Source organism: Pongo abelii, chromosome 18 (assembly GCF_028885655.2).
Source record: "Pongo abelii isolate AG06213 chromosome 18, NHGRI_mPonAbe1-v2.0_pri, whole genome shotgun sequence".
Lineage (NCBI taxonomy): Eukaryota > Metazoa > Chordata > Mammalia > Primates > Hominidae > Pongo > Pongo abelii.
This window is the reverse complement of record NC_072003.2, coordinates 68929702-68957507: the sequence shown is the minus strand read 5'-3', so window position 1 is coordinate 68957507 and position 27806 is coordinate 68929702. Positions and strand designations below refer to the sequence as shown.

The window sequence follows — 27806 nt, the reverse complement described above, 5'->3', positions numbered from 1 at the left end:
TTAGCATAGGTTGCTGCTGCCCAAAATACCATCTTTGCAAAATGTAGAAGTATATCAGGGTATGAACATGGAATATTAGCTCTGCTTAACCACCATTTTCAATAATCTCCAAGAATTTCCAGAAACCAATCACATTGGCCCCGATACACTTTAGAGCAGTCCATGAAATGAGTTTTAATTTCATATATCCAAAACACTGTCATGCAAATGAATACATGCCCCAAACCTGAAAGAAATTAGCCTGTAGGCAAGAAAAATGTCAAATGAAAGGTTTTAAAGAAACCATATTAACATACTTCTATACTTCTTTAAGACTTTAATGATTAACGTTATCTGGGACATTTCAGCTAGTCTAGTAAGGATCCGATTAACTAAAATGAGTTACAAGTCAATCTTTGAAAAATACAACAAATGTTACTATTGACTTTACAGATTCGGAAGGCAGGAGTGGTAGCGATGGTAGTATGCGCATCAAGTTAATTTATAATGTTGCCTTTTAAAATAAATATTCCACCACAGTAATCAAGAAATAATTGAATTCCATCAAGAAAATGTTCATGGTCTTTTATGCTTTAGCTACATAAATACCAATGATTTATAGACAAAAAATGTAGTTACTATTTTTAAAAGGGATAATTTGAAAGGCTTATATGAGAGCATCACAGCATAATATATGTATTATGGTGTTTAATCTATAATTAGAGTAAAAATCATATACTTCATATAAATGGATTCTCTAAATTCCAAAGCTTTTAGCCTCTTTTACAATCAAAAGCCCTGGATGTCTGCTAAGTAGGATGAGCCTTAGAAAAAGGTAATAAGCAACTGAAGAAGAAAGAGAACAAAGACAGCCAAAACTGTACTGTGCTGAAATGTAAAAATTTCTAAACAATAAATAACTTAAAACATACGGTGTTCTTTGAACTAAGTACTGCAAAATGTTCCTGTTTTAAGATCAATCCATCGCTGGGGACGCAAAAAAAAAAAAAAAAAAAAAAACCAACTTGTCTAACCCATTAAAGGAAAGAGAAGAGAAAGAGGCATACACTCCCTTTAGGATACTGACAGCCAAGTAGATGCAAACCATAGTGACCCCATTTTTAATCAAATACATAATAATCAAAGAGATGTTGAAGGCACAGCTCTTAACAGCCAAGACTCAGCCAAATTTGGAAATAAACCAAATCGGTTATTTTTAAACTGAAATGAAAAAAGTTCTATTAACACATAATCTCCCTTCACCTCCACCCTTCCCCTAGGCACAGTTCCCCCCAATCTTCATTTCCACAGCTAAGCACTGGACTAAAGCTAATGGATGCTTAAGTGAAAATCTTATAGTTTATAGTTGACTTTAATTTATCCCTTCAGGTATTGAGGCATAACTAGCTGGTTATGTCCATGCCTAGATTTTAATGCTGTCAACCTTTGGCCTGGAAAGTAATAATTGCAATACTATGATTTTAGTTACAAGAGAATGAATCAAATCCAAAGTTCTTCCAGCATAACCCCTACCAAGCAATTAATATGCATGCTTCTTTTTCTTCAAAAAGCTTAGAATACACTGGCAAACAACAAAATTGCTGTGAGTTTTGGTATTACAGGTTCTAAAACAAATTGCTGTTAAGTCTACTCTGACTTTAGCTCAAAACTCATGGAAATTAACTGTTTAAATAAAACTGGTTCCTCAAGTTCAAGGTTCATTAAGGCTTTAATTCTCCACTAAAATAAATAAGTAGGGGCTGGGCACCTTGGTTCACATCTGTAATCCAACACTTTGGGAAGGCTGAGGCAGGAGGATCGCCTGAGCCCAGGATTTGAAGGCTGTAGTGAGCTAGGATTGTGCCACTGTACTCCAGCCTGGGGGACAGAGCAACACTCTGTCTCAAAAATAAATAAATATATATATATACATATAAACACAAAAGACAACTTTTTAGTGAAAAAGGAAATATTTTGTAATGCCTAAATAGAATATTTATAAAGCTGCTCATAATTAAAATCGTATCTAATATCTTCAAGCCCAATGTTATAAATCAGTTTCCTCGTTTGTAAAATGAAAAGCTCAGATCAATGTGAATTCTAAAGTCATATTCAATTATCTCAACACAATTTTCTGAGCCAAGGACATTGTGGTGAAACCTACAGCAGCAGGCTTCTAAAGGGTAGAGAGAAGAAAACACCATTCTCTTATGTCTAGGAAGACTGAAGAAGCACTACCATAAGTAGATTTTTCTCTTTTCCACCAGCTACATAGAGGAGTAATTTCCCAGATACTTGTCACACCATAAGCACTGACCCAATTTGATAAGATTAAGAGAATGACAAAAAGGCCAGGCGTGGTGGCTCATGCCTGTAATCCCAGCAGTTTGAGAGGCCAAGGTGGGCGGATCACGAGGTCAGGAGATCAAGATCATCCTGGCCAACATGGTGAAACCCCGTCTCTACTAAAAATACAAAAATTTTAGCTGGGCGTGGCAGTGTGTGCCTGTAATCCCAGCTACTCGGGAGGCTGAGGCAGGAGAATCGCTTGAACCCGGGAGGCACAGGTTGCAGTGAGCCGAGATTGTACCGTTGCACTCCAGCCTGGTGATAAGAGTGAGATTCCGTCCCCCCACCAAAAAAAAAAAAAAAAAAAAAAAAAGAGAGAACAAAGAAATGTCTCAACTGGCAACCACATAGAAAGGATGTGTGGCTCAATGGGGGTGGATTTCACGATGAACTTTGTTTATGAGAAAACATGAGAGAAGAGCACACACTTAAGGAATGGAGTGTACTTTGTCATCAGGACATAAATGTAGGAAATAATGAACCAGAATCATGATTATGATGCATTATGACAGACAGGGAAGCCGGGCGCAGTGGCTCATGCCTATAATCCCAGCACTTTGGGAGGCCGAGACAGGCGGATCATGAGGTCCGGAGCTCAAAACCATCCTGACTAACAGGGTGAAACCCCATCTCTACTAAAAATACAAAAAAATTAGCTGGGTGTGGTGGCATGCACCTGTAGTTCCAGCTACTTGAGAGGCTGAGGTAGGAGAATCGCTTGAACCCAAGAGGCGGAGGTTGCAGTGAACCAAGATTGCGCCACTGCACTCCAGCCTGGGCAACAGAGCGACACTCCGTCTCAAAAAAAAAAAAAAAAAAAAAAACAAACCCAAAAAAACAGGGCATTATACCTTCAGCCTATACAGCTTACATTTAGGCTTTCAAAAGCTTAAAAGGCAAATATAAGGTATATAAAGACCTTATGTTTTGATTCCTACATTGCTATTCCAAGAGGATTCTAAGTATTTAAAATTGGAAAAAGTAGATTTTAAGCCACAGGACACCTTTGGCAAATTTAATGGGTATTTAGGTGGTCTGGTAGAGATTGTGTAGCTTTGAATTTGGAACACTTTGGTATCTCTGTGGCCAGTAACTTATGAAAAACAAGTTGGGAACTTCTGGCTTCAAATTCTAAACTGGAAAGGATTTTTCCCCCTTAATACCATGGACCTTATAGCATGAGCTACCACTATATGAATTTTAATATTAGGTTCATTTTACCACCTAAAATGTTTGAGTATTGAAGGTATATGATTTCAGCATTTTACAGTCCCAATTATGACACAGTCATGTGGTATGGATCTTGACGACAGCCTTCTCATGAAGCTCCAATGTACTAAAATATTTAAGTCAATAAGAACCATTTCTTTCTGGATGTGAATATAATTTAACAATTACTGCCTTGCAAAGCATATAATCCTAGAGTCAAACCGTTATATAAAAAAATTTCCCTGTAGATATGGCAAAATTCAAAGATGAAAAACAGCCCCTAAAACAAATTGCTATAAACTCTCTTAAGAACTCATTGTGATAAAATATGTACACCTCACTCAAGAAAAAAAATTAACACATTCACAGGATGATCTCTATCGGGACTTAAGTAGTGAAAAATCTGTTATAACATTGGAGGGCTGATTTGAAAAGAATGTTTCCTTGTCCTTCTGATCCCTTGTTTTGCAAAACTATACATCATTTCTAAGTAGGGCTTTACCAATAGAAGACATTAGTCCTTGAGAACCCTCAGCAAAGGGTATTTTGTCTTTCAAGAGTAATTTTGTCATCACATTCTATGCTTTCTTTCAAAAGATTATGTTACAAAATATAAGTGTTATACAAAAAGAGGAAATAAGCCAGGCGCAGTAGCTGGTGGCTCACGCCTGTAATCCCAGCACTTTGGGAGGCCAAGGCAGGTGGATCACCTGAGGTCAGGAGTTCGAGACCAGCCTGGCCAACATGGTGAAACCCCATCTCTACTAAAAATACAAAAATTAGCCGGGCATGGTGGTGGGCGCCTGTAATCCCAGCTACTCAGAAGGCTGAGGCAGGAGGAGAATGGCTTGAACCCAGGACGCGGAGGTTGCAGAGCCGAGATTGCGCCACTGCACTCCAACCTGGGTGACAGAGCAACACTCCATTCCCCCGCCCAAAAACAAAACAAAACAAAAAAACACACAGGAAATCAGGAAATAACCAGACAAAATTCTCTGGTAAATAGTAATCACTGCTTGTCTAAAGGGCGTCAGCATCCCATTCCAAACTTTAATACATTAGGTAGTAGGTAAGGTGGGGATATTAAATAATCCTTAAAAATTTTTAATTTAATGTAATCAACTAACTATATTTCATAATTATAAACAATATATTCTTTTTAGTTTCTCATAAAAGAAGTAAACGGTATGTTACATAATACATTATATAACAGAAAACTGTATGTATAATAAAATTCAGTAGCATCTGGGAGAAAAAAATGTAACTTTAAATGCAATTAATAGACTGCTTCTAACATGTAAAATTTACTGGATTTCAAAAGTTAAGCTTCTTAAGTTAAAAATGAAGTTTAAAAAACACGTTAAGCCTCTATGGAGACAATTTTATTTGTTTTAAAAAACAGATCAAATCCTTTGAAAGCAAATGTCATCACATCAACGCTTTCATCTATGGAATACTAAATATCTACTTAAAAAATGAGAAAGATCTTTTTTTTTTTTTTGAGACAGAGTCTCGCTCTCTTGCCAGGCTGGAGTGCATTGGCACAATCTCGGCTCACTGCAACCTCCACCTCCCAAGTTCAAGCGATTCTCCTGCCTCAGCCTCCCGAGTAGCTGGGATTACAAGTGTGCACCACCACGCCTAGCTAATTTTTGTGTTTTTAGCAGAGGCAGGGTTTTACCATGTTGGCCAAGATGGTCTTGACCTCGTGATCCACCCACCTGGGCCTCCCAAAGTGCTCGGATTACAAGCATGAGCCACCGACCCCAGCCCAAAAGATGTTAATAAACTGACAAGAAATAATGATGAATAAAAAAAAATTTTTTTTTGAGACAGGGTCTCGTTCTGTCACCCAGACTAGAGTGCACTGGCACAATCTTGGCTCACTGCAACCTCTGCCTCCCAGGTTCAAGCCATTCTACCGCCTCATCCTCCCATGTAGCTGGGACACCACCATTCCCAGCTAATTTTTGTATTTTTAGTAGAAACGGGGTTTCGCCATGTTGGCCAGGCTGGTCTCGAACTCCTAGCCTCGTGTGATCCGTTCACCTCAGCCTCCCAAAGTGCTGGGACTACAGTCGTGAGCCACAGTGCGCAGCCAACAAATAAAATTTTTAAGTAAAGAGAAGCAAGGTGAAGAATAGTGTATGTATGAGGCTTTTTACTTTTTTTTTTTTTTAGGCAGTCTTGCTCTGTCGCCCATGCTGGAGTGCAGTGGCGCGATCTTGGCTCACTGCAAGCTCCGCCTCCTGGGTTCACGCCATTCTCCTGCCTCAGCCTCCCGAGTAGCTGGGACTATAGGCGCCCACCACCATGCCCGGCTAATTTTTTGTATTTTTAATAGAGAAGGGGTTTCACCGTGTTAGCCAAGATGGTCTCGACCTCCGGACTTCGTGATCCGCCCGCCTCGGCCTCCCAAAATGCTAGGATTACAGGCTTGAGCCACCGCGCCTGGCCGGCTTTTTACTTTTTTAAAGGAAATGATGGTTGGTTTGTCTGTCTATCCATCCATCCATCCATCCTTATGAATGCATGGAATCTTTGGAAGAGTAAACAACAACAAAAAAATGATGGCTGGTTACCTCCAGGGAAGGGGAACTAAGAGTCTGAGAGCTGGATATACGAGGGAACTTTTTTTTTTTTTTTGGAGACTGCGTCTGGCTGTCGCCCAGGCTGGAGTGCAGTGGCGCGATCTCGGCTCACTGCACGCTCCACCTCCCGGGTTCACGCATTCTCCTGCCCCGAGTAGCTGGGACTACAGTTGCCCGCCACCACGCCCGGCTAATTTTTTGTATTTTTAGTAGAGACGGGGTTTCACCATGTTAGCCAGGATGGTCTCTATCTCCTGACCTCATGATCCGCCCGCCTCAGCCTCCCAAAGTGCTGGGATTACAGGCGTGAGCCACCGCGCCCGGCCAACTTTTTTTTATAGTATACTGTTTTGAACTATTTAATTTTTTTTTTTTTTTTTACCATGTACATTTTATAATACTCATTCAAAAAAAATGTAATGGGGAACAGGTCAAATTACTAGACCTATTTGACTACAAGATTTGACTAGTAAAGCAGTTGAACTATTATCTAGATAATATCTGTTGAAGAAATGAATGAAATGGTGCCCACTTTTTTAGTCAGGTTACGATTTGTATGCACTTTATCTCTTGAACTGATGGCAGATTAAGTGATAAAACAGCTAACCAAGAAGTAAATACATCATCAAAGAGAGAATTCATAGACCACGAATATTTATAGGTTACTTGCTAAAGAGCAGGCAAACAGGCAGGCAAACTGGCACAGAGAGCACTAAGTCTGTTTCTAAGGTGAGTTTCCGTAACCAAAAACAGACCAGAAAAATGTTAAGTCAAATATAAGTAGGAGATTGACGGCTCTCAGCATGAGGGTTAATCCAGCAAGGAAGAGATTCACAAAGACAAATGGTTTTTAATTCTAGTTAGTTATTTTTGATTGAAGCAGGTTAAAAAAAAAATCTGTTGCTAGATCTTTAAGCCTTTACGTTTTTAGTATAATAATTCTGGGCCTTCAACTCAGGTACTATCCATCTAACAATAAAACAATGGTGACCATTAATTATTTACCTGTGTTATAAAAGTAATATGACAGGTGTTTTCTAAAAGAATTAGAGAATGGTTACTGACTTACACTTTGGAATAGCAACATTTTGAGTGTTTCTTTCTTGGGTGGCAGTAGGGAAGGTGCAGTTCAGACAGGGAGTAGATATGGGGTTGTGGAGGTGGGAGAGAAGACGGGTAGAAATAGAGGAAAGGAGAAGGAAAATGGAAATGAAAACTCTCTCCCATAGGCTGAAGATACCTTTTAATTTGACTTTTAAAAATCACTTCTTCAGGCCGGGCGCAGTGGCTCACGCCTGTAATCCCAGCACTTTGGGAGGCCGAGGAGGGCGGATCACGAGGTCAGGAGATCGAGACCATCCTGGCTAACACAGTGAAACCCTGTCTCTACTAAAAATACAAAAAATTAACCGGGCGAGGTGGCGGGCGCCTGTAGTCCCAGCTACTCGGGAGGCTGAGGCAGGAGAATGGCGTGAACCCCGGGGGGCGGAGCCTGCAGTGAGCCGAGATCGCGCCACTGCACCCCAGCCTGGGCGACAGCGAGACTCCCTCTCAGAAAAAAAAAAAAAAAAAAAAATCACTTCTTCACAAAGATTCAGAAACCATGAACCAAGAGAAAGGAAGGTAACCAATGAAATGAACTCCACTTCCATTTCTTAATGGTGAATATTTAAACCAGAGATAAAATATGGAGAAAAGAGATACCTACATCCTAGACATCAAGTGCCTATTTAAACCTCTGTAAGAAATAAATCTGAGAGATCAAGAATTTCTTCCTGGAACTGAAGTCAGGTTGGAATGTAGCTCTATAAAAACCTATGTAGGTGGTCTTGAAAATGTTCCAAAAGGCCTTTCTTGCCTGATCTGCCTGAAGTAGAGCAGAGTGACTAGAAACACAATAGCCAGACTCTCTACTTAATGAAGACATGTCCCTTGAGTACAGTGACATGAGGAAAACAGGATTGAAAACACTGCCTTTAGTCACTTTTTAACCCAGATAGGGGCTAAACTACATTTGGAGACTTCTAAATTATTATAGAACTTGGTGAGCTTAAACGCTTTCTTTTTCTATCTTTCTTACAAAAAAATCTAAGGCTCAATAGGTTTTTTGGGTTGTTTTTTTTTTTTTTTTTTTTTTTGAGATGGGGTCATGCTGTTACCCAGATGGAAGTGCGATGGTGTTACCATGGCTCACTGCAGCCTCAAACTCCCGGGCTCAAGCTATCCTCCAGCCTTGGCCTCCCCAGTAGTTGGGACTGCAGGCACACATTACCATGCTCAGCTAATTTTATGATTTTTTAAAAATAGAGACAGGGTCTCACCATGTTGCCCAGGCTGGTCTCCAACTGCTGGGCTCAAGCGATCCTCCCATCTCAGCCTCCCAAAGTGCAGGGATTACAGGCGTGAGCCACTGCACCTGGATGGCTCAATAGTTTGAATTCAGCTGAGAAATCTCTAATTCTTTGGCCTATAGAAGGCAGACAATGCTTACCACAGAAGAGAATTAAATTTTCCTAAGTTTTCAAATGAAAAGATGGGCGTATCATTCAGCAAAAAGTTTGGGCTTAGCTACCTACTTATCACCTAGATTACTTAAATTGCAAATTCCTAAACCCTATCTCCAGAGATTCCAAAGCAGTAGAAACCCAAGAAATACACATTTCCTATATATACTCATGTACATACCAAGGGATTCCAATTGAGGTGATACAAGAACAGAATTTGGGGAACATTGTTCTACATTCCTAAGAATGGTCCTAACTGTACTACCAAGAAAGAACAGCAAAAAGAAGCAATCTGTAGACTTGTAGACATTGTAATTGCAAACATATTTTTTCTATTGTTTTAATATAAAAGATGCTCTCATAGTTGCTGTGCAGAAATGTGTTATGGCTCCTATATCCCTTGAATCAGATGTTGACCTCTGAGAGTGGTATTTTCTGGACATGTTCAATATACAAATCAAGACCACGCTTAGTTCAAATTTTACCGTAATAACACAAGTTATTAAGAGTAAGCAACAACAAAAAATGATGGCTGGTTACCTCCAGGGAAGGGGAACTAAGACACTGAGAGCTGGAGACAGGAGGAAAACTTTTTACAGAATACTGTTTTGAACTATTTAATTTTTTTTTTAAGGATTCAAGAATGGATAGTACATGTGTTAGGAGAGGACAAACAACCAACAGTTGTTACAAAGTGTTTTAAGAACCATTTCATTCCCCTTTCAGAAACAATTCAATAGTTCAGAGTAGCAGTCTAGCAAGATGGAAGAGTTAATTTACACAAACACTCTGGATTGCAGGGCAACAGATGGCAGACACTGTTAAGCAAGCAATCTCTTGAGTTAACAGAATTCTTGTGTCTAGGCCAACTTTAATTGCTGTGTCAAACCTATTCAGTAATTCCGGCTCAATGAGGAATGGGAAGCAAGCAGCAAGGAGGAAGAAAATGGAAGGGAGGCAGCATCACTTTCCTATGTTCTAGGTGGCACCTAAACTGCTGTCCCTTTAAATTAGAGTTTTGTGTAACAGCTATCTGAAGGACAGAAATTAAGGAAAATTGTTAGGGAATAAGGGAAATTAACCACCTAGCATGTGGGAGGCAGAAAATGGTTCCATATTTTCTTCCTGGTATGCAATGCAGTACACATTAAAGTTTTCAAACACTCAAATACTTAGTCTTTTGTTTCTGCTGTATTACTAAGTAACCGGGAAGGGTGTGGGCCTATTTGAGCCTACAGGATAAAAGAATTAAATTTGGAAAATAAGTACAGAAAGGCCTCTGTATTACAGATAAAGAAGATAACCTATAAGAAACAAAACAACTTTGCAATTATTTTTTTCCAACACAGAAACAATGATTATCACTTGTTCTACATAATGTAAAAGCAAAGTATTTTTCTACAACTGAACCCATAAACTAATTTCTTTCAAAACCACACAGGGCATAGCTTTGGAGTTTCAGTTAAAAAAAAAAAAAAAAAGTGTATAGAAGCATTAGCAAAATGTTTCCTACTGTTCAAGACTCAGCTATTCTTTATTTCCTGAGATGATACTGAGTCCAAATTCCTGAAAAATAGGATTTTTGCTTGGGGAAAAAGTAAATACTTTGTAACTTTTCTTGTTAAGAAAAAATGTTTCAAAAAGCAGTTCTACTTGAGTAAACAGAAATATAAACACAAGACAAACCGATGACTTCTTACCTTGCTACCATTTTCAGGTTTAAGGTCACTCTGTTAAAAAAAGGAAAACAAATAATATTTTAAGACATATCCAAATGAATTCTCACTATATGCTTGTTTCTAACTTTGGAACATGAGACTATATTCTGGTGATAGTGAATCCCCTGGGAGATCTGAGGATCCACAGAAAGATACCCCTACTCTGAGCATATCAGGGTCCCTTGTTAGAATGGTATATATGGATAGTTTTAAAAGTCCATAATTACTACCTTTAGCAAGGAGCTTGCAAAAACAAGCAAACCACTATTTTAGGTAAAGGTGTTATTAACTGCATTACAAAAATAAATCAACACATAAAAATAATCCAGAATCAGTTCCCTTAGCTTTTTAGAGATATTACATGTGCTACCTGGCAAAGAAGCTATATCCTAGCACAGTAAGACTAGACAATTTTGGAGAAAATTTAGCCTGATGGCTAGGTTGAATGAATTTCCATTTTAATTTTTAATTTTTTTTTTTTTTTTTTTGGAGACAGAGTCTCACTCTTTCACCCAGGCTGGAGTGCAGTGGTGCAATCTTGACATACTTCAACCTCTGCCTCCCAGGTTCAGGCAGTTCTCGTGCCTCAGCCTCCTGAGTAGCTGGAATTACAAGTGTGCACCACCACACCCGGCTAATTTTTGTATTTTTTAGTAGAGGTGGGGTTTCACCATATTGGCCAGGCTGGTCTCGAACTCCTGACCTCAAGTGATCCGCCTGCCTTGGCCTCCCAAAGTACTGGGATAACAGGTGTGAACCACCACGCCCGGCTAATAATTCATTTCTTCATTCTGTTCCGCAGCTGTTGAGTAGTTTTCTCTGCATAAGGGCTCCCATCTCTGACAGTTCTTACCGGATGGATATCACCAATATAGTACTGCTTTAGCATTTCTCTGGCATCAGAAGAGTGTCCTACATCTTCAAAGCTTTCACTTGCATCTACACCAGCTTGTTCCAGCAGAACCTCTTCTCCTCCAGGGTGCTACAAGGAAAAGATATTTACTCAACCGAGGGTTCTCTGAAAAGCAAACCAACAAGTTACTTTCCCATAACCCTTTCTTCCTTTCTCCCTGTAATAGAAAGAATGGAACAAATTGACATTATGTGCTGCCTGACAGGATGCAATGGGAAGAACACAGCATAACTTCTGTGATACTGTGGTCAAAAATGCATCATATGGGGATTTCTGTGAGGACACCTAGGACAACCACAAATTTAGAAATATTCTACAAAATCTCTCTGGACAGGTCTGGCCTGTGATTTCTAAAGATACCACAGTCATGAAAGTCAAAGAAAGAGTGAAGAAACTGTTCCAGATTGAAGGAGGCTAGAGATTCATGACAACTGGGAACAATGTGTGATCCTAGGTTGGTTCCTTTTGCCAATATTATTGAGATAGCTTCAGAAACCTGACTGAGGACTCCAGGCAAAGGGTATATGCAATTCTTTATTCTATTCTTGCAACTTTTCTGTAACTTTGAAATTGTTTCAAATTAAAAAGTTAACTAGGCCAGGCACGGTGGCTTATGCCTGTAATCCCAGCACTTAGGGAGGCCAAGGCGGGCAGATCACTTGAGATCAGGAGTTCAAGACCAGCCTGGCCAACTTGGTGAACCCCTGTCTGTACTAAAAATAAAAGTGCCAGGCATGGTGGTGGCGGGTGCCTGCAGTCCCAGCTACTCAGGAGGCTGAGGCAGGAGAATCACTTAAACCTGTGAGGGGGAGGTTGCAGTGTGCCAAGATCACACCACTGCACTACAGCCTGGGCAAAAGAGTGAGACTCTGACTCAAAATAAATGAATAAATAAATAAGTTAACTATATAAAGTAGTGCCTCAGGAAGTAGATTATATAACTATCAGCTATGTGACCCTGCACAAGTTATTAAGAAACTGAGATGTCTTTAGTTCCTTACTTGTAAAATGGAAATATTAATGAGTACCTGTCTTGACAACTATTGTACATATTAAATGAGATAAGCATATAAAACACTTTGTACTCCAGAAGAGCATAATATAATACCATCTACAATTTTTAAATGAAGATACATATATGCATATTTATACCCATGCATAAAATATCTCTGAAAATGGTGAAAGAACCTAGTGGCTGGGAGATAGGTTAGAAGGAAGACTTCACCACATACTCTTCTGAAATTTTTTTTTTTTTTTTTTTGAGACGGAGTTTCGCTCTTGTTGCCCAGGCTGAAGTGCAATGGCACAATCTCAGCTCACCGCAACCTCTGCCTCCCAGGTTCAAGTGATTCTCCTGCCTCAGCCTCCCGAGTAGCTGGGATTATAGGCATGCACCACCATGCCCAGCTAATTTTGTATTTTTAGTAGAGACGGGGTTTCTCCATGTTGGTCTTGAACTCCCAACCTCAGGTGATCCACCCACCTCGGCCTCCCAAAGTGCTGGGATTAAAGGTGTGAGCCACCATGCCCAGCCTCTGAAATTGTTTTACCAAATAAAGCATTACTTACTCAGAAAATTAATCATTTTGTAAAATTATATTTAGCACAGTCCTTGACTTAAATACTCAAAAAACATTTACTTAAATTAGCAAATTTAGAATTTATATTATTTAATACATCGAAATTTGTATTTTTGAAATATTAATGCTTTTTACTTTTTATAACAACCATTTCAGCAGGAATAAATTATCATTCCTATTTTAAATAAATGTTAATTCAATTGAAGTATAAAAACTGTAAGTGTTACTTCCCAGTCATAGTCACCAGCCTATGAGCTCCCTGAGGATAAGGATAACTTCTATTTTTATCTCCTAAAAGGTCTTCACCCAGTGAGTGGGTCTCACATCCCAGTATTTAAGAATGCTATTTTACAGCAAAAGTAAGACAGCCACGATTCACTTGTTATTATATCTGAAACTCTCAGGTTATTATATCTGAAACTGTTCTTTGTTGTGGAACTAAGTCATCAGTTCTGGAATTATGTCCCAATTTGTTCTATATACCTAAACTATGGATGATATTTTTTCCTTTTGACACTTCCCAACTATTGTGTTGCCTTTCAGAGTAAAAGGACAATAAAACTCCTTAGTAGATTACAACATTTCAGGGAATGACTGAATTTTTAACTTGCTACACAGTTCTTTCTACAAGTACTTTCACTTTCATCAGTCTCTCACCACTTATAAACAAGAGAAAGCACAACACTTTTTAAAATATTAAGTAAAAATTATATATTCGCTGTGGTAAACTTGGAAAAAAGAATAATCAACTAGAGTCCTGGAACAGAAATAAGTCCAGTTAACAATTTGGTGCATAAAATTTCATTTTTCCTGTGTATTCTTTCAATCATTTCAGCCATTAGTCTACAATTTTTTATTGAATCCTTACTATTTTGTGTGGTAGGCAGTGATAAATAAAAGTTTTTTGTGTTCTCACAAAGTGAATTCATGTAGTACATGTTTTATAGCCTGCTTTTTTTTTTTTTCACTGAAGCAAGTGGGGGTCAGAGTGATCAAACAAAATTCTTTGGTTTAATAACTTTCACTCTAAAATATGGTCTTAATAGAGATGGCTTAGAACAAGCAAAAAGACGTCAGGGAGCTCTTGGTTTCTGTTTAGAACTCTATAGTCTTCAGATAGAGTTAGTGAAAATCAAATGCATGCAGGGCTGCCGGGGGCCACTGGCAGCCCAGCTGGAGGAGCTGGAATCAGTGCACTAGGCCCGAGGCTATAGCAGGGTCCTGGCCAGTCTTAGGCCAAGATAATGCCCAGGCTGAGGAGCATGAGAAGGCCTTGACGAAAACCCAAAGAGCCCCGGCACCCCAGGAGAAGCCAAACCAGCTCTCAGTGAAGATAGAGGGTAGGAGCTACTGTCCAACTCCAGCATCAGCCACTGGATAGTCCCGCCCATATTTATCATCTGCTTCTTCTCAGACATGATCTGCCACTACATGTTCATCCTGGTACAGAGTGACAAGAAGCTCACCCAGGAGCAAGTATCTGACAGTTAAGTCCTAATTTGAAGCAGAGCCTTCAGTGAAAATGGAAATTACATTCCCAAAAAGTCTTTTCTTGATATGAGAATATTACATCAACAACCCAGAGGATAAAAATATCACCACTTCCTCCCACTATGCTCTCAGGCATGATGAAAGGAAATATAACAAACGTCATCCCTATGATTCTTGTGAATGGATCAACATGACATACTCAGGCATTGTTGCAACCAAAGTCCTATTTCCACTGACCCTCTGTTTTTTGTTGTTGTTGTTGTTTGTTTTGAGACGGAGTCTCACTCTGTTGCCCAGGCTGGAATGCAATGGCACAATCTCGGCTCACTGCAACCTCTGCCTCCCAAGTTCAAGCGATTCTCCTGCCTCAGCCTCCCAAGTAGCTGAGATTACAGGTGCCTGCCACCATGCCCAGCTCATTTTTGTGTTTTTAGTAGAGAGAGGGTTTCACCACATTGGTCAGGCTGGTCTCGAACTCCTGACCTCAGGTGATTCACCCGCCTCGGCCTCCTAAAGTGCTGGGATTACAGGCATGAGAAACTGCGCCCAGCCGACCCTCTGGTTTTAAGCCTATGCTGCAGCAAGTTATCAAACTACTCACATTAGATCCACCCTGAATGAGTTCTGCATCCTGGTATTTCCTCAACGTATTTGGGCTTCAGAGAATTTACTGTGATTCTGGGCCAAGATAATGGCAACTGACCAATAAGAAATGAGGCAGGAGCAGATGACCAGAGCAGCCATGGCGATGCCCACAGAAACCAGCAAAGCTTCCAAGACAAAGTAGAAAGTTCTGGAGCTGATGGGTCACCAGTGGACACCAGACGATGTCAAAGAGCTCATGGGCAAAGACCTTCACTTTGAAGGTATGTTCAAAAAGGAGTTACAAGACCAAGTGCCATGGCTCACGCCTGTAATCCCAGCACTTTGGGAGGCTGAAGAGGGCGGATCACTTGAGGCCAGGAGTTTGAGGCCAGCCTGGCCAACGTGGTGAAACCCTGTCTCTACTAAAAGTACAAAAATTAGCTGGGCATGCTGGCGCTCACCTGTAATCCCAACTATTCGGGAAAACTACTTGAACCCGGGAGGCGAAGGTTGCAGCGAGCCACGATCGCACCACTGCACTCCAGCCTGGGCAATACAGTGAACCTCTGTCACAAAAAAAATAAAAAAAGAGTTATAAACCTCTATTTTTTGAAGGCCAAGCAGTAAAGATTACCTCTGCCAGAACTTTGAGTAGCCCTTAACCTGCTAACTTGTGTTTGAGCTAGAGCCTCTCAGAATTAGAAAAAAAAAAAAAAAAAAAAAAAAAAAAAAAAAAAAAAAAAAAAAAAAGATAGCTAGGCACAGTGGCTCACACCTGTAATCCCAACACTTTGGGAGGCCAAGGCAGGAAGACTGCTTGAGGCCAGGAATTCAAGACCAACCTGGGCAACCAAGCAAGACCTTGTTCTCTACAAAAAAAATTTTTTAAATTAAAAAATGTATACAGGCAATTATACAGTGGCCTGTAGTCCTGGCTACTCAGGAAGCTGAATTAGGAGGATCACCCAGGAGCCAAGGAATTCGAGGCGTGGCACCACTGCACTGCAGCCTGGGCAACAGAGTGAGACCCCGCCACTAAAAAAATTAAAAATACATAAATATTAAAAAATTAAAAATAATAATTTAAAAATAAAGATATATGAGCCACTGAGCATGCAGCAAGGATCATTCTTATCTGAGCCAGGTTTCCCTTTATGCCTGAAACTAGAAAAAATGAAGGGTGTGTGCTGGATGATTTACAGGGAAAGAGCCATTTAAAAGATGTTTTACATCTTCCTTCTGGTGACTCTAGAAATGAGAGGCAGAGAAAGGGAAAAACTTAAGCTAGCCAAAATATAAACGTTTACCAAAAATTCAACCTTTGAAAAAGCATTATTATTTTCTGAAAGATTTCATGTAAACAAAAAAAAGAAAAAGCATTATTAATTATAACTAATTATTATATGCAGTCTGACTTTTAATCACAGTAAGCTCCTATTTTCTTGGGATCCAAGCACCCTGCATTTTTATATTTAATTGTGTTAGTATTTTTATAACTTTCTTTACAAAAGTAATAATTTTCATTACCAAAAATTTAGAAACTATAGATAAGCAAAATGAATCTCCCTGTATTGTTCATTTTGAGACTACAGGATGACATGAGAGCAAATATGTGAAACCTTCATTCACACAAACTCTTTTCAGACGGATTATCCAGAGCCAGGAGACATAGCAAACCTTCTATATATTTTAATACCATCCAGGGAAAATTAGTGACCTTGACATACTGCTAGATCTATTTCCCATCTAGGGAACTTTCAGGATCATCAAAGACAGGTTAAGTAATGGGAAGTTCTTGATCTAGAGTTAAGAATATTATCAAACCCACTGAAAAAAAATGAGTTTCTATACTGTATATGTCCAGTCAGTTGAACTAAAAACCCCAGATATTCTAGATAAGAGTTTACATAACTTTTTAAGAAGGCAGAGAGATCAACTGCTGGCAGACATGTAGGTGAGGGTTGCACAGGAATTTTTCTGTCTGGAATAAATGTCCAGGGAAGTGGCAGGGTACCATTTCTGTATCAACAGGTAGATGAAATTTGCATATTGAGCACTGTAATCAAGAAGAAATGACTCTTGACTACAAATTAAACCATCTCGCTTTCTCTTTAAGAAATAAATCAAAGAGAAGTAAGGCCAGTCGTTCTGGCTCACGTCTATAATCCCAGCACTCTGGGAGACCAAGGTGGGCGGATCACGAGGTCAGGAGATCGAGACCATCCTGGCCAACATGGTGAAACCCTGTCTCTACTAAAAATACAAAAAATTAGCTGGACGTAGTGGCATGTGCCTGTAAGTCCCAGCTATTCAGGAGGCTGAGGCAGTAGAATCGCTTGAATCCGGGAGGCGGAGGTTGCAGTAAGCTAAGATTGCGCCACTGCACTCCAGCCTGGGCAACAGAGGAAGACTCCGTCTCAAAAAAAAAAAAAAAAAAAAAAAAAAAAAAAGAGAAGTAAAACTGGGAAATCAGAATAATATCTGTGGACTGTATTAATGTCAATATCCTGGTTGTGATACCATACTAAAGTCTTGCAAAATGTTACAAATGGGAGAAGAGTATAAAGGATCTCTATCATTTCTTACAACTACATATGAATCTACAATTATCTCAATAAAAATTTCCATTAAAAAGAAATCAAATGAAGGCCAAGCACGGCGGCGCATGCCTATAATCCCAGCACTTTGGGAGGCCAAGGTGGGAGGATCACTTGAGCCTGGGAGTTCATGACCATCCTGGACAACATAGTGAGATGCTATCTCTTTAAAAAAAAAAAAAAAAAAAAAAACAAATGAGATCCCCTAATATATACTAAAGAGAAATGTGTAATAGATATAAGTATTCACACACACACACACACACACACACACACACACACACACACCACACACAGCCATAGCAGCATTATTCATTACAGTCCCAAACTGGAAACAGCCCAAACATCTACAGCAGAGTATGTACAAAATGAGATAGAGTCATACAATGGAATACTAATCTGCAATGAAAAAGAACGAACCACTGCCACATACACAACACATGAGAATGCAACATGTTGAACTGAAGAAACCAGACACAAAAGAATATATACTGTGAAATTTCCATTTATAAAAAGTTCAAACACAGGCAAAATGAATCTATGCTGTTATGGTAATACAGTGGGTACCTCTGGGGATGAGGAAGAACAAGATGGTGGTTATACAAGTGTGTTCACTTACTACAGTGACATCTTATGGCTAAATCTCAAAAATATAGGCAGTATGTAAAGTAAATTCATAGAAACACAGAGTAGAATGTGATTGCCAGGCACTGGGGAAGGAAAAAAAGGGAATTTGTTTAATGAGTATAGTCTCATTTTTGTAAGATGTAAAAGTTCTGGAGATCTGATTCACAACAATATTCAATATTCAGTATTTAAAACAATTGAATTGTACACTTAAAAATGTTTAAGATGGGCCAGGTGCAGTGGCTCAGGCCTATAATCCCAGGACTTTGGGAGGCTGAGGCAGGAGGATCACTAGAGGCCAGGGGTTGGAGACCAGCCTGGGCAACACAGCAAGACCCCAATCTATATTAAAAATAAAGAAAAAAAATTGGCCAGGTGTGGTGGTGCACACCTGTAGTCCCAGCTACTTGGGAGGCTGAGGCAGAAAGATTGCTTGAGCCCAGGAGTTCGAGGCTATAATGAGCTACAATCACACCACTGCACTCGAGCCTGAGTGACAGAGCAAGACCCTGTCTTTAAAACAAACAAATGTTTAAGATGGTAGATTTCAGCTCACACCTGTAATCCCAGCACTTTGAGAGGCTGAGGCAGGTGGATCACTTGAGGTTGGGAGTTTGAGACTAGCCTGGCCAACATGGTGAAACCTTATCTCTACTGAAAACACAAAAATTAGCTGGGTGTGGTGGCCCCCATCTGTAATTCCAGCTACTCAGGAGGCTGAGGCAGGCAAATCACTTGAACCTAGGAGGCAGAGGTTACAGTCAGCAGAGTTCACACCACTGCACTCCAGCCTGGGTGACAGAGTGAGACTGTCTCAAAAAAAAAGATCTTAGACTTCATGCTGTTTTTACCATAATATAAATTTTTAAGTAAAATACAATTAAAAATAGAAACAGGCTGGGCGTGGTGGCTCATGACTGTAATCCCAGCACTTTGGGAGGCCAAGGCGGGCGGATCATGAGGTCAGGAGTTCCAGACCATCCTGGCCAACATAGTGAAACACCATCTCTACTAAAAATACCAAATTAGCTGGGCCTGGTGGCGGGCACCTGTAGTCCTAGCTATTTGGGAGGCTGAGGCAGGAGAATCGCTTGAACCCAGGAGGCAGAGGTTGCAGTGAGCCAAGATAGAGCTCCCATTTGATTTTTCACAAGGATGCCAAGTCCATTCAGTGGAGGAAAGAACAGTCTTTTCAACAAATGATGCTGGGAAACTGGATTTCCACATGCAAAGGAAAGGTTGAACCCCTACCCCACACCACATTACAAAAATTAACTCAACAACCTAATATAAAATATCAACAACCTAAATATAAAAGCTAAAATCATAAAACTCTTAGAGAAAACATAAGGGTAAATGTTCATGACTTGAGATTGGCAATGGATTCTTAGATACGATACCAAAAGCATGGGCAACAACAACAAAAAACAGATAAATTGGACTCCATCAGAATAAAAACTTTTGAGCATCAAAGGACATCAAGAGTAAAAAGAAAATCTACCGAATGTGAGAAAATATTTGCAAATCATATATCTGATCAAGAATTAATATCCAGAATATATAAAGAACTGTAACCTAACAACAAAGACACTCCAATTTAAAAGTGGGCAAAGAGCTCTCTCGCTCTCTCTCCGTCTCACATTCAAATTTTAAAAAAGGCAAAGAACTCTAGTAGACATTTCTCCAAAGAAAATATACAAATGACCAATAAGAAGATGAAAAGATATGCAAGATCAGTAGTCATTAAGGAAATGAATTCTGTCAGAAAGGGACTCCCCACACCAAAAAAAAAAAGAAATGAAAATCAAACCATAATGAGACACCACTTTACACCTGCTAGGATGGCTACAATTAAAAAAAAAAAAAAATCGAAAAATGGGATCTTTGTACATTGCTGGTGGGAATATAAAATAGTGCAGCTGCTGTGGGAAACAGTTTGGAGGTTCCTCAAAAAGCCAAACATGGAATTTCCATATGACCCAACAATTCCACTCTTAGATATGTCCAAATGAATTAAAAACAGATTCACACAGATACTTGTACACCAATGTTCACTGCAGCATTGTCCACAACAGCCAAATGGTAGACAACCCATGCCTATAAACAGGTGAATAGATACACAAAATGTGGTATATACATAAAATATTATTCAGCCTTAAAAATGAATGAAATTCTGATACATACTACAACATGAATGAACCTTGAAGACATTATGCTAAGTAAAATAAGCCAGATACAACTGGACAAATATTGTTGATTCCATTTATATTCTGGAGTAGTCAAATTGATAAAAAACAAAAAATAGAACTGTGATTACCAGAGGCTGGGAAGAGGGGGAAATAGGGAGTTATTTAATAAGTACAGAGTTTCAGTTTGGAGTAATGAAAAATTCTGGAGATAGATGGTAGTGATGATTGCACAGCAATGTGAATGTACTTAATGCCATTGAACTGTATGCTTAACAATTAATAAAATGGTAAATAAAAATAAAACAAAACACATTATGCTAAGTGAAAGAAGCCAAACACAAAATGACAAATATTATATGATTCCATTTATATGGGGTACCTAGAACAGGCAAATTCAATAGAGACAGAAAGTAGATGAGAGGTTAGCTTGAGTCTGGGGAGAGGAATACGGAGTTATGGCTAATGGTTAGAGTTTCTGTTTGGAGTGGTAACGAAAAAGTTTTGGAAATAGATGGTGGTGATGACTGCATAACAGTGTAAACATAATTAATGCCACTGAATTATACAACTAAAAATGGTTAAAATGGCAAATTTTGTTATCTATATTTCACCCAATAAAAGAAAGAGTAAAGTTAGGTTTATATATCTATAATTAATACAAACTAAAACTGTGTTTTTGTCTGAATCTTAACAAAACAAGACAGAAGTGTATGGGGGAGTTATGCTCAGTAGTCTAGATTAGTTGTCTATACTATTCAAATCTACTAGACACTCAAAAATTCCTCCCTACTTTTTATTAAGTAAACCTAGTAAGACAGTAGATATTTCCCATTTTTTTCTAGGATTTGCTTTGTGTTTAAACCTCTTGTGAATTTGCAAAAAAAATTCTTCCAACCTGAATAGCCTTTGTACTTCAACACTAATGGACTCTTTGTCTACTTAATATTAGTATTATGTATGCAGTTACACAATATTACAAATGAAATGTTTCAAATAAACTATACTGCAACTGAAATTATAAACTGCCAAAAAAGATGAAACAATGATTGTGATCTATTCATTTCTATCTAAATCAAGCAATAATAATCAAGTGAAATACTTTACGGCTACAAAGGAAATTTCGTAATGTCCTCTTGTGAAAAATTTTATCCAGTTCAACTATCCAAAGAATATGTGATAGGAGTAGGAGAAATCTATTGACTTTTCCTTAAGTTCATTTACTTTACTAAGTATTTTTGGAGAGCAGACAGAAAATCTATGTTTCAACAGAGAAGAGGACAAATTCCTTATGGAAAATAATACTTCCAGATTACTAATTCTATGGAAATGGGGACTGATGGGCAGAAAAGAGGAGAATGTGAAGAATGGCAGTTACAGAATAAAAATCTTGTTGGAAAAAAAATTACACAAATTATCTGTGGGTGGAAATTCCATAGTGATGTAATAAAAATACAACAATGGAGATATACTAGAGATCACCTGACTTGGAAAATGAAATCTAGAAACATTAAGATTGAGGAAGTACAAAATTAGGCCTGGTGATGAAAAGGGAGTCCTCTAGCCAAACACGTTATCTCATCAAAATAAAACATGGAGGTTAAAATTTTGGAGAGGACAAAAACTACTTCCTAAAAAACAGTCTGCAGGGCAGAGAAAGATAACAGACCTGTGGGGTGCACAGGAGAAGGAAACGATGCACGTCTATAGGTATTTGCATTTGGGTTAGAATGAGCCTGATAAGAAAAGGATGTCACCTAAGAGAGGCAAACCAGCTGGCTGCCAGGAATGGTGTAACCTTGGCAGGGTCTGAAGTTCAGGTCTGCAGATCCAAACATAACTTGACATCCTTATCCCCCAAGATGAGGTCCCACTGCACTGATTCTCACAACGCCATATGTACCTTCATGATATTTATGTATCACAATTGCAATTATTTATTTAATATCTTTCTTCTCCATCAGACTAGATAAACTCCATTGGGAACAGAGACCACGCCTGTCCCATTCATGGCTGTTTTAGAACACAGCATGGTGCCTGGAACATAATGGGAGCCAGGGAGTGAGCACACACACTGCTCACAAGTGCGAACACACATGTGAGTGCATGCCATGCCCCCGAGCAAAATGAATAAATAAATGAAAGCAGATTCCTTGATCAGGTCACCTCACCTGGGCAGTGGTAGAGGTTAAATTCTGCCTCATCTTATTTCTTACCTTCCCTAGAACTAACCACTTGGAACCACTCTTGGCAGAGAGCATTCTTTCTATAAAATTATAACGTTAGGCCGGGCACGGTGGCTCACTCCTGTAATCCCAGCATTTGGGAGGCTGAGCCAGGAGGATCACCTAAGGTCAAGAGTTTGAGACCAGCCTGACCAACATGGTGAAACCCTGTTTCTATTAAAAACACAAAAAATTAGCCAGGTGTGGTGGTGGGTACCTGTAATCCCAGCTACTCAGGAGGCTAAGGCAGAAGAATTGCTTGAACCCAGGAGGCAGAGGTTGTAATGAACTGAGACCGCGCCACTGCACTCCAGCCTGGGAGACACAGTGAGACTCTGTCTCAAAAACAAATAAATTAATTAATTTAACTTAATTATAATGTTAATTCCACTGGCCAGGCAACAATCAACTTTCTTTTGACCAGCCTTGGAGAAATACAGTAGGAATTATTAGTCAAACGCCAAAGCTTTCAAGAAATACCCTAGGATTGTACCAAATAGAGCCTGCATTCTCAGCAGTCTTAAGGCAAGGCCACTCTATACCTCACACAACAATTACTTGGGCACAGATCTTCCCTGCAAATCCAAGCCATCTAATTTACCTTTCAATCCTTCAAAGCACTTGCCACTTGGTACTCAAAAGATGCTGCAGGAAACAATGCAATTTTATATTAAATGCAATTTTGTATTAAAAACAAAAATAATCACTAACATTTACTGAGCTCTTTAAGCCAGGTAATATGCCATAATAAGTCTATATATGTATTATTTAAATTACTTGTCACAACCACAACTACCCTGTGAAGTATGTGCTATTATCTCCATTTTAGAGAGAGAAAGGGCCTTTACAGAGATTATTTCCACAAGATTCCACAACTATTAAGTGGTAAAGTAGAAAGCTCAACCAGACACTTGGACCCCAAAGCTAATACCCAGCCACTAGAAAAAAATGCTTTCAAGTCAAAAATAACAAACAACCCAATTTTAAAAAGGGCAAGACCAAACAGATACTTCATAAAAAGGCATATATAAATGGCCAATAAGCCCATGGAAAGATACAACATCATTAGTCATCAGGAAAATGCAAGTTAAAACCACAATTATATACCATTACACACCCATTACAATGGCTTTTTTTTTTTTTTTTTTTTTTTTTGAGATGGAGTCTTGCTCTGTCACCCAGGCTGGAGCGCAGTGGCGCGATCTCAGCTCACTGCAACCTCCACCTCCCAGGTTCAAGCGATTCTCCTGCCTCCGCCTCCCAAGTAGCTGGGACTACAGGCATGCACCACCACACGTGGCTAACTTTGTATTTTTAGAAGAGATGGGGTTTCACTACATTGGCCAGGCTGGTCTCGATCTCCTGACCTCGTCATCTGCCCACCTCAGCCTCCCAAAGGGCTGGGATTACAGGCGTGAGCCACAGCACCTGGCCAACCACACACCCATTAGAATGGCTAAAAGTAAAATAACTGACAAATACAATGTGTCAATGAAGATGTGAAGAAACTGGAAAACCTACATTGTGGTGGGAGTATAAAATGATATAAACACTTTGGGAAATGCTCTGGCAGTTGCTTAAAAAGTTAAACAGACATATAACATAGTAATCTCACTCCTAGCAACTGTACTACTAGGTATTTGCCCAGGAGGAATAAAATCATATGTCCACACAAAGATTTGTACATGACAGTTCCTAGCAGTTTTATTCATAACAGCCCCAAACTGGAGACAACCCAAATATCAATCAACAAGTGAATGGATAAACAAATTTTGGTATGTTCACACAATGAAATCAGAAGTTACAAATCACTGATAACACAGAAAAAATAGATGAATCTCACAGATATACTAAGCAAAAGAAGCTAGACAGAAGAGTACATACTATAGTGTTAGAAATAAAATCAGTGTGTATGGGGACAACACTGGTAGAAATGTTCTATACAGTTATGTGCCACATAATATGGTCAACAATGGACCATATATATGATGGTGGTCCCATAAGATTATAATATCATATTTTTATTGCACCATTTCTATGTTTAGATGCACAAATACTTGTTACTGTGTCACAACTGCCTACAGGTTTGTACAGGTTTATAGCCTAGGAACAAGAGACTATACTGTACAGCTAAGGTGTGTAGTAGGCTATACTACCTAGGTTTGTGTAAATATACTCTACGATGTTCGTGAAGGGGTAAAATCAACTAATGATGCAGTTCTCAGAATGTACCCTCATTGTGAAGTGACCCACGACCGTATGTTGATTGTGATGGTGATTATACAGATGAGACATTTGTCAAAACTCACTGAACTCTACATTCAAAATCTGTACATTTTATTGTCCCTACATTTGATTTCAATTAAGTTTAGAGAAAAAAATGTGACAGCAAAATATTGATAAACCCAAATGTTTATCAATAGGATACTGCTTAAATAATGATCCATACAATAAATCCTATGCAGCTGTGGTGAAGGAGGAGGAGGGATTCCAGTTATTGCTATGGAAAGATCCCTGAGATATACAGTTAAGTGAAAAAGGCAAGACACAGATCAGTGTGCATAGTATGTTATCTTTTGTGTAAAAAAAGAGAAACTACATTCACTTTGGCTTGTACAGGCAAAAAGAAACTAGAGGGATACACAAACAACGGTAGTTAACTTTAGGAGGCAGGGAAACTGGGCAGAGGGGAAGGCGGCTTTTCACTATATACCTGTTTGACCTACTTAAGAAATGAAAAAATTACCTAGGTTCCAGGAAAGGGGTATCTGTTCTAACTTCCCTATACCACATTCCCAATCCTTCCAAACTATATTTAAAATGTGAACGAAGCTATAAAACAGACCTAATTCCTTACTCTGCAGCCATGAAAAACATTGAGGCAGATCCTAGGATATGGTTAAGAGTACAGGCCACAGGCCAGGCATGGTGGCTCAGGCCTATAATCCCAGCACTTTGGAAGGCTAAGGCAGGCGGATCACCTGAGGTCAGGAATTAGAGACCAGCCTGGCCAACATGGCAAAACCCCGTCTCTATTAAAAATACAAAAATTAGCCACATGTGGTGGCAGGTGCCTGTAATCCCAGCTACTCAGGAGGCTGAGGCAGGGAGAATCGCTTGAACCCGGGAGGTGGAGGGTGCAGTGAGCTGAGATCGCGCCATTGCACTCCAGCCTGGGTGATAGAACGAGAATCTGTCTCAAAAAAAAAAAAAAAAGTACAGGCTATAGGGTCACAGTGCTTGAGTTCAAATCTCACCTGTGCCACCTAACTTTATGACTCTGTGAAAGTTACTCCTCTGCTCCTGTTTTCTCATCTCTAAAACAGGTTGTTGGGAGGCTTAAAAGAGAAATTACATGTAAAGCACTTAGAATAATAAGCACCCAATAAATACTATGATGACTACGAAGGCAAATCAACTAATAGAATACTATGACTCTATTTCTGTATATATTTATACATATTTGTATATATAAGTATATACATGTTTGCAGATATAAGTATATGCACGGAAGATGTAGTATTCAAACAAATTATTGGGATTGAAAGAGTTTAGCCTACCCTAACTTAAATGTGTTCGGAACACTTACATTAGCCTACAGTTGGGCAAAATCATCTAACATGAAGCCTATCTTACAATAAAGTGTCGAATATTTCATGTAATTTATTGAATACCATACTGAAAGTGAAAAACAGAATGGTTGTATGAGTACTCACATATCACTTTCACACCACGGTAAAGTCAAAAAATTGTAAGTCAAGCCATAATAAGTCAGGGACTGTCTGTAAATTGCTTCAATGTCATCCCTCATCTTAAAACATGTCAGTGGTTTTCTATTACCTTTCGGATCAAATCCGAACTACCTACCAGACCTTGCATGTCCTCGCTCCCGCCTAGCTCTCTGGCCATTCTTGTCCTTCATTCACTATAGACGCAGCTTCTTTCAGTCCCACTAACGTGCCAAACTCTTGCTTGACTTCAAATGCTGCTGGAATGCTCTTTTCTGTATTCTTTCCAAATCAGGTTCATGACCATCGGCTCAATTAAAAGTTATCTTCTCACAGAGGCTTTCCCAGATCACTCTTATTAAATTAAATCTTTCCTGATTTTTCTTTCTCAACTCGTTTATTTTCTTCATAAAAGTGCCATAATTTAAAATTATTTCATCTGTCTGTTTTTGTTTTGACTCCTCTAGAATGGTAGCTTCAAGAAGGCAGTACCATGGGATTTTTTTGTTTTGTTTGTTTTGAGACAGGGTCTCGCTGTCACCCAGGCTGGAGTGCAGTAGCGCTATCTCGGCTCACTGCAGCCTCGATGTCCTGGCCTCAAGCCATTCTCCCACTCCAGCCTCCTGAGTAGCTGGGACTACAGGCTCATGCCACCATGCTCGTCTAATTTTCGTATTCTTTGTAGAGGTGGGGTTTTGCCATGTTGCCTAGGCTGGTCTCAAACTCCTGAGCTCAAGTGATCTGTCCACCTTGGCTTCCCAAAGTGCTGGGATTACAGGTGTGAGCCACTACACCCAGCTTTGTTTTGTTTTTAAGACAGAATCTCACTCTGTCGCCCAGGCTGGGGTTCCATGTTTATTTTTATACACCACCAGGGCCTACTACTACACAGAACTTAACAAATATTTGTTGGGTTAATAAAATGTTATCCCATTTACGAGATGGGTCCTAAAGTAATATTCTCATTTATGGTGACAGTTTCTAAAAACACAGGCCGGTGCCGTGGCTCACACCTGTAATCCGAGCACTTTGGGAGGCTGAGGTGGGCAGATCACTTGAGGTCAAGAGTTCGAGACCAGCCTACCTAACGTGGTGAAACCCCATCTCATAAAAACTAGCCAGGTGTGGTAAGAGGGACCTGTAGTGCCAGCTACTCCAGAGACTGAGGCAGGAAAATCGCTTGAACCCAGGAGGCAGAGGTTGCAGTGAGCCAAGGTAACGCTACTGCACTCCAGGCTGGGTGACAAAACAAGACTCCATCTCAAAATAAATAAATAAATAAATACACATATAAAGCTTTAAAATAGGGCTGGGCGTGGTGGCTCACGCCTGTAATCCCAGCACTTTGGGAGGCCGAGGCGGGTGAATCACCGGAGGTCAGGAGTTCAAGCCCAGCCTGGCCAACATGGCGAAACCCCATCTCTACTAAAAATAGAAAAATTAGCCGGGCATGGTGGCATGCACCTGTAATCCCAGCTACTCAGGAGGCTGAAGCAGGAGAATCACTTGAACCTGGGAGGCGGA

At 39.5% G+C, this 27806-nt stretch overlaps 1 protein-coding gene and 1 pseudogene across 2 annotated transcripts in view; one reads left to right on the top strand and one right to left on the bottom strand.

Moving 5' to 3' along the window:
- Positions 1 to 27806, bottom strand: part of CYB5B (cytochrome b5 type B (outer mitochondrial membrane)) — a 39743-nt gene that overhangs the window by 5777 nt on the left and 6160 nt on the right. For both annotated transcript variants that reach the window (XM_054533027.2, NM_001131577.1), the window contains 2 exon segments: positions 11204 to 11332; positions 10333 to 10362 (listed from right to left, as the gene is read on the bottom strand). In XM_054533027.2, the coding sequence (XP_054389002.1) occupies positions 10333 to 10362; positions 11204 to 11332 (159 nt within the window).
- Positions 13984 to 16723, top strand: LOC112129434 (ER membrane protein complex subunit 3-like; annotated as a pseudogene).